At 42.6% G+C, this 8,083-nt stretch overlaps 1 protein-coding gene across 1 annotated transcript; it reads right to left on the bottom strand.

Annotated features, from left to right (window-relative positions):
- Positions 1 to 1,450, bottom strand: LOC139415210 (POU domain, class 3, transcription factor 2-like). The gene has a single exon (XM_071163113.1). The coding sequence runs from the start codon at positions 1,448 to 1,450 to the stop codon at positions 107 to 109; it is 1,344 nt and encodes a 447-aa protein (XP_071019214.1). The 3' UTR covers positions 1 to 106.
- Between the last annotated feature and the right edge of the window lie 6,633 nt (positions 1,451 to 8,083).

The following is an 8,083-nucleotide window of genomic DNA, read 5'->3' as shown; positions in this document are numbered from 1 at the left end:
CAAAATTAGCACTGGCGACAGTCCAATGCTAACTGGCCCGGCAGAGAAACATAAAGGTCTTTCATATCCTTTAGGGATCCGTGTGTTTACTATAACGGGTTTCAGATCATTGTACAGGGGTTTGAGCGCCGTGGTGAGGTGGTGTGTCCCCATACATGTCCTCAGTTCCAGGTAACTGTCCTCCAATGGGCGTCATCCTCTTCTCTTTCTGCCGTCTGTTACAAAACCAAACCCTCACAACTTCTTTCTCCAGCTGCAGGCTGTCCGCTATGGAGGTGATCTCTGCGCCGCCGGGTTTGGGACTTTTGAGAAAATGGCTCTCCAAAGCCCCCTTGACGCCCACCTCGATGGAGGTTCTCTTTTTCCTCTTCCTCCCCTGCGCCGCGATCTTATCTAGGCTGGTGGGGCTCCCGGAGGTGGAATCCGCCTCCTCCAGCCACTTGTTAAGCAGTGGTTTTAGTTTACACATGTTTTTGAAGCTTAGTTGAAGCGCCTCGAACCTGCAGATAGTGGTCTGGGAAAATACATTTCCATACAGGGTCCCGAGCGCTAGCCCCACGTCAGCTTGGGTAAAGCCCAGTTTGATGCGCCGCTGCTTGAACTGCTTGGCAAACTGCTCCAGGTCGTCTGAAGTTGGCGTGTCCTCGTCCGAGTGGTCGGGGTGTCCCCCGTGCTGGTGGTGCGAGAGAGACGACTGGCCCCCACCTCCATGCTCGCTCAGGTGCGGGCTGTGGCTGTGGTGGTCTTCGTCCCGCAAGGAGTGGTGGTGCATCTGCTCTGCTCCCCCAAGGCCGAACCCAGACTGGGAATACACCAGGCTCTGGCCGTCAGACGTCGCCATACCGGGGATGTGCGTGGTGGCCGTGCTCGTTCGCCATGCCCTGGCGTCGTGATGCGCCTGGTGCGCTAGGTGAGGATGTCGCTGCTGCTGCTGTTGCTGTAGACTAACGGAATTCTGCTGCTCCTCCCGGTCGCTCTGTAGAATTGGCTTCACGTCCTGCTCTCCGAGGGGACTCGACGGCCACGGAGCCCCGTCCCCGTGCGACAGAGCCGTTATCCACTGGTGCGCGTGGCTGAGGGGATGACCGCTGCCGGGTAGCGTGTAGTCGTTCTGGAGCAGGGTGTGCGCGTCCCTGTACGCCGCTGCCTGCTGCATGCTCCCGGACTCCGAGTGCGGCGGCGGCGCGCTGCTGGGGGTAGTCAGGACGCTGTAGTGGTTGGACGCTGCGGTCGCCATAACTCTCGGAGCCGAAGTGATAGCTCTCTTGTTAAAGAAGCTGCCTTTGACAGTTACTCTTTTCCGCCACGGGGCAGCTAGGATTCTCTCTCGTTCTCCCTGGCGCCGTGCCAAGGGGACGCAGAGGCGCGCACCTGAGGTCCGCCTCGCTCCGCTCTTTATTGGCCAAGAACGGTTGACAGATGTGGTTACCCCTGACAGCACCACGCTCATTGGTCACGGGAGGTTCTATAGAAGCCCCTATCACTCGCCCCAACAATACTGGCAGTCCTGCTGCAAACTACAAGGCAGAGTGAAAAGCTGGGGTTGACTGAGAAACACTGGATATACTCTTATCTCAGTGGAAAAAACGAGTCATTAAACTTTACCTTCGGATAAACTTTTATTAGTATGTTCGATTAATGTAATGTATCCTGAATAAGTAGGCTATTAATATTTTTTTTGTGAGAAACATCCACAAACTGAATGCGTAAAAATTCATAAGAACCATGGGCTATATCATTTGTGCAAATGTTTATAATTTTTTGCTCAAATATTTTTATTTTATTTCACCTTTATTTAAGTAGGTAGGCTAGCTGAGAACAAGTTCTCATTTACAACTGCGACCTGGCATAAATATAGACCTATTCACCAAACAGTAAAATCTTTTTACATTTTAATTTTTTTATAGAGTTGCATTTTGAGAAAATCCTTGTTTTGTGTAGACCTGTATTTATGGAGGCTTGCGCTCAGAGCAGTGGGATATTAACTGTCACGGAGCCTCCAGCTGCCTCTCGCGATGCTGTCCAAAGAGAAGGGGCGCATTTTTCCCGGCCCTCTGCCCCGTTGCCATAGCGAGCGCATTGAATGGAACAACAACGCCCACGTCACAGCTGCATTTGCCTCTTCTTTTCGTTCCATTCCAAAGGGCCCATTCGAGCAGCTTGCTCGGCCGACACAGCAAATAAAAGGAGGCAAACGAAGAGGGCACCTCGGGGCCAAGGAGAGAGTGGTGAATAAATATCCTCTCTAACCCACTGGCGCCCACAGTGCCCCTATATTCTGTGCCTGTTTGGTAAACTTCGCAATTCATGCACCCACACTGGATCCCGGTACCAATACACGCCCCATACACAGTAGCCTACTAGGTAGTTCAATAGCTAGTTTGTATTATTTTAGCTAGTTTGTTTGTATACTTTTTGTTGTTGTATTGTTTCTATATTATTGTTTTTGACATTTGTGTGACTGTCGTTGGACAGGCAAATACTGCCTAGTACTAAACTGTAAACCAATCAAAACTTGTGTACTATCTGTGGTACTTTCTCTGCTCAACACCTCTGCTAATCAATTTATCAGTAGCTAAGGCAGTAGACAGCTGGTGACAGCTCAAGAGAGATCTCCCTGACACACTATTATCGGGTAAAGTATTTATTTATTTGTAATCTAACTATTTAGCAAGCTGTAAAATTTCTCCCAATTTACAACCCAGCAACCATAGTAATGTAGCAGCTTTCTAGTTAGCGAGCGAGTTACAACAAGTAGATCTGTTGCTAGCTAGCAGGATTAGATAGCTTTATCACTAGCTAGCATGTCATTCCTGGACACGGATTGTTTTAGTTTTTAGTTTATTCCAAGTAATAATTTAAGAAAACAAAAATCTATTGGACAAGTTGTGTAAATATAACAGAGTCATAAACGCAGGATCCACTAATTTCATTCATACAAATAAGAAATGCCACATTATCCCTGTCTATAGTTGGAGTTGATGATTGCAGAGAACCCCGCCTCAGACTGTCAGGATGTTCATTTTCAAGCTCACAAACTACATTCCTTTTACTGTGATGATTTATTGTATTCATTCTTGTCTCTCACTTTTTTTTTGTCTCAGATGATCTATTCAGCTCTCCTGTGTCCCTCTCCCAGAGATCAACCAAGTGCTATTCACCAAGCATGGGCCGATTCACTCACCTGTGAGGAGAACCATTCTACTGCAGTTTGAACTAGCCCTGCCGTCACTATTTAGACATTGGGACCACATATGCATTTGAATGTTGTCTTTTTTGAGGGGATTTTGTCTGCACAGTCTTGCGCATTTTAGAGTAGAAGAACACCCACTACAGCTACACGTGCTTGTTTGAGCATTTCAAAGACTAAATTCAATGTAGAATCAGTTTAACAGGTTACATACAGATTATTTTACTATTGTAAAATGCAGTGGGGAGAATTCTATTGTCCCAATCAGGAGCTCAGACTTTTGCCATAGATGGTCGAGTTCTCGTCTCTGGACCACACACATTATGCTAAAGCACTTGTCTCTCTCAACATCGGTCAGCTACATTGGTGACCAGGGTGGGCTTATTTTGATATGCCTAACGGGCCTGGGCACTCAAATGCTCCTAGAGAGAAGGGAGGGGTACTGAAGCATGTGTTGTTGACAGTTCTACAGTCTACATCAGAAACCCAGACGTTTTGGCAGATGGTAAAGCTCTCATTTCTGGACTGCAACATTGTAAGATTGTGCCTTCCATGGCACCTGATATACATTGATTGGTTACACTATATTTAGATACTTCAAATACTGCCTGAGACTCCTTTACTATTTGTCTCCGTACTCAATAAATGGTGAAACACTATTTGGGATGGTGTTCTTTGTTCCAATGTATATGCATGAAACTAGGGCCGGCTCTAGCCATTTGGGGGCCCTAAGGAAGATTTGGTTGAGGGGCCCCCCACCTTGCAGCAAAACTTTTTAGTGGCCCCGGGAGAGAACATTTTAATTTTTTTAAGTTAATTTCCTGCAATTCTATACATTTTTCCATGGTGTGGAGAGAAAATGTTGCAATTTTATAACAAATTGAATGCATTTCTAAAAAAATTGCCATGGGGCAGATACATTTTTGTTGTTGTTCCGTTTTACAGCTAATTTCCTGCAATTCTACACATTTTCCATGGGGTGGAAATACATCTTTGTAGTTTTAAACACCCACAGGAGTGGAATATTTTTTTCCCCAGCTGAAAGGTAATGCCCATATCATACCCATAACGTTGCACAATGATTTAAGTCAATAAGTAATTGTTTTAGTCAAAGTATGATATATTTGGGGTTGAAGTGGGAAATCCAGTGGTAACTTTGGATATTTTCTGTGTCAATGCCATATGTTTCACCTATGATATGACGTGCTAATACTTTTCACTCTACGTTTCTTTTCAGGGCTATTTAAAAAATGTTTTTACCACCCACCATCATGGCATTGTTTATTAATCAGAAACACCTGCAATGTTCTTCCTCTTTACAAGTCGTGACTGAGCTGGGCAATATAATAGATCATCTTTGGCTGATCCAAACAGCTTTTTGCCGTAGCCTACACTTGGCCATTTGAGCCATGCAGAAAATGAAAATAGGGTTTGCAAACTTGCATTTTTGCACCTCCACTTTTTACCAGCAAAGTATTATATTCTATTGGATAATTTGTCAATTTTCACTTATTTTTCAGCTAGTCTGTATTAAAAAAATTATATTTTATAAATGGTAAAATTGTGTGTGATATGATATCATTTTGAAACCTTGCTCCCCCCATCGCCATAAGATGAATGGTTTTGATTGGTGCAGCAAGAAATAACAAGTGTCTACTTGTTGTTAATTCTTGAATCCACGTGGAAATCACCACAATGTTCCCCACCCTAATTTGTGAATATGCATTAGCAGCTTGCGTCATTCTTTGGAGGTGGATCCTAAATAATTTATTTCCGCTATCGGACAGGAATTACGTAGAAATAGTGGCGGCATTGCCCTCTGGTGGGAGCCTTTAATGCTAAATTCCTGCAATTCTACACATTTTGCCATGATTTATGCCATGTTAATATGATATCTGAATGAGAATGACCAACAAAATCAATGGGAGCCTCCTGGAGGTCAGGGCTCCTGGGTATGTGCCCTGTGTGCCCAGTCAGTATTCGGCCATGATTACAACAGGTTTAGATAGTTAATCTAGCTATCAGTCAAACAATTGACATGGCTAATTGTCAGCTAATTGAGTGACTGACATAACAAGAGAAAAACTGCTGATGCATAGCCAAATATATAAATTGCACTTGGTGTATTTTACTAGTCTTATTCTCAATAATACATTTGTGTGTGTGTGTGTGTGTGTGTGTGGGGGGGGGGGGGGGTATATATTTTGATTCAGAGACTTTGTTAGTCACATGCACAGGGGTGCAGATGTAAATGCAGGGTACAGTGGAAATCTTAAATGCTGAGCTTCAACAGTGTAGGTGAAAGGGAATGAAACACTTCCCCTTTGTGGACGGTTGGAGACTCATAAGAGAAATCCATAGCTCGTAGTTAGTAGAATGATGGATGGATTGGCCAGATTTTGGCATCAACTTTTAGAAAGTTAGTAGGAAAGTTAATCATTTGAACCACCTAAATATACTCACATTCACTGAACTCAAACATTCATTTCCCTACTGCTTTTTCTATAATCCTACAGCCCCTATCATTCTCCATACCTTATATTCCAATGCATCCAACTTTATGCAGGCCCACCATGGTATTGGGCAGCAGCTATTTGAGAACTCATCTGGTTTAGAAATCAAACTCTGGTTATCTTAGTGCAGAGTACATTGTACAACTGTTTTTAGAGAAGATTGTATTACAATTGGCAAAGTACGCTATATGTGTAGGCTATGCCGTATGTATTGGCTAATATGCATATGCAGCTGTCTAGCGTTCATGACACCTCTGCATGCTTTTATTCGGGTTTCTATGCAAAGTATATGATTGAATGATTCTTTAAGCCTGCAGCTAGTTACTTGAAATGAGACATAATCATGCCAAAACATGATAAAACATTTTTAATTCACAGACATATAGCTAATGAAACACAAATGGACATTTACAATAGCTGGCTAGGCTTGTCAAAACTGTAACATTGGCTAACTTTCAATAAATTGGCTAAATGGTAAACGGAGATACCTCTTCATACGATCAAGACCATTCGTATTGGATTCTGCATCAAGTGCACTCGAAAACAGATATTTCTCTTATTTCATTTTGGGAGCTAGCTAGCTATATCTGGCCCACTTCATCAGACAGCAGCTGGCGTTTTTACATAGCTGTGTTTACATGGTAAATAGAAACAGGCCATTGGCTGCCTTCATCATGAGGGATATGTACGGGAGTTCTGATTGGTACCAAGTTTAGCAGTTCTGCATATTTTCTTGAGCAGACAGTGTGTTGAAATATACTTTTTATGAGAAAATGTGCAGGAATTGAAGGTGCCAACAAATGTTATAGTCATCATATGAATGTTTTATTGTAAAAAAAAATCATCTCTTCCCTCTTCAGGGATTGATCAACTTCACGTTTTTTGGCTTTGGCCCACCACCTAAAATAAATAAATAAAGATAAACATGAATAATTACAAATAATCAAAGGCAAATACACCTGTGCTCCATAGTTTTCATGAACACAGCAGGGGATAATGTAGTCTAGAACACAGGATGAAGGGCATTTGTTTTGTGATAATAATTAGGACTGATAATAAATATAGTTTTCTATGCATAACATGAGAGAGAAGGCAAAACAGTGTTGGATATTATGTGACACTTATTATAAACTGTATAGGTGCCAACTATATAAATCATTTCAAATATTGAAATAAAGCCTACACTATTGTTTTGGGGAGATTTGTGAAATAATTTTGTAGTTACTTTCCACCAAAACTGAATTATTTGCAGGGATGTTAAATTTAATTTGTTCTATTTTGTTCAATGTTTGTTCTACCTCCAAGAACCAGAACTAGCAGGGAATCAGGAAGATGGTGCTGTTTGTAAACTGAAAATGCTGTCTGTCCTACCTACCACTCTGTGGCAATAGATTAAACAAGAAACTTGATAGGCATGCCATTAAAAAAATTATCAAGGAATTGTATTCCGTCATTTCTTTGCCTATTACAGACTCATCATTAACAGGGCTATTTGATTGTGGAAAGTTTACGGAATGCAACTTTAAGATAATTTTGAGATCAAGTTACTTCAATGCAAGTTGCATACCATAGCTTAAAGAATTGGTTAAAAAGTCATGCACTTTTCCATATATAACATATAAATCAATGAATTGAAGAATCAAATAAAGTAGCCGATCTGGGCATCAATCAAGCCTATAATGAATCACCCAGATCGAAAGAACATTTGTGATGATTAGGTCATAATTCCGAGAATTACCGAACTTGTCACCGGGGGCCTCCAACGGTCATGGGCAGAGAGAAGCAAAACATATTACCCTAATGGTGTAATATGCAAACTACTGACCGCCCAATTACAAGACTTAATAACGCATAAACGATGTGTGTCCTGTTTTTAAGACGGACAGGCTACAGTATGTGTTAATTCAGTCAAAGGACTGGCGCGGCTGTCAACACAGGCCAGTTAGATAGGCTTTGTCTCTCTGTTTCAGGAGCCTCAGCTGACTATATATTCAAAAGACTGAGAGTTAATGACAGAGAATCTGAGTGTTAAATTAACAGTAATTATATGGCCTTCATGCTGTAAAGATTCAATTTCTCCAACTCTAATGGGGTAAGTGTCCCCACGCGCAGTGAGTTTCCGCTTTATGATATTTATAATACAGATAGTACACACTCTTGGCAAGGAGCAGGCTAATTGTGTGTATGTGTGTACAACGGGGTGACCACAGCATGGCCCTCCCCCTGTGGGAACCCTAAAGCAGGGGTGAGTGAGGCTGGGGGGTTTCCTTTATGCTGCTGGATACAGGGAGATAATGGCCATTCCTCCACAGCTGGCCCACATAATCAAAGGGAGAGGGGCTCGGAGGATTCCAGCTTTAACCAGGCCTTTGTGTCGACT

Source organism: Oncorhynchus clarkii, chromosome 8, assembly GCF_045791955.1.
Source record: "Oncorhynchus clarkii lewisi isolate Uvic-CL-2024 chromosome 8, UVic_Ocla_1.0, whole genome shotgun sequence".
Classification (NCBI taxonomy): Eukaryota; Metazoa; Chordata; class Actinopteri; order Salmoniformes; family Salmonidae; genus Oncorhynchus; species Oncorhynchus clarkii.
Note: the sequence above shows the minus strand (reverse complement) of the source record. Positions and strands in the feature narration are given on the sequence as shown.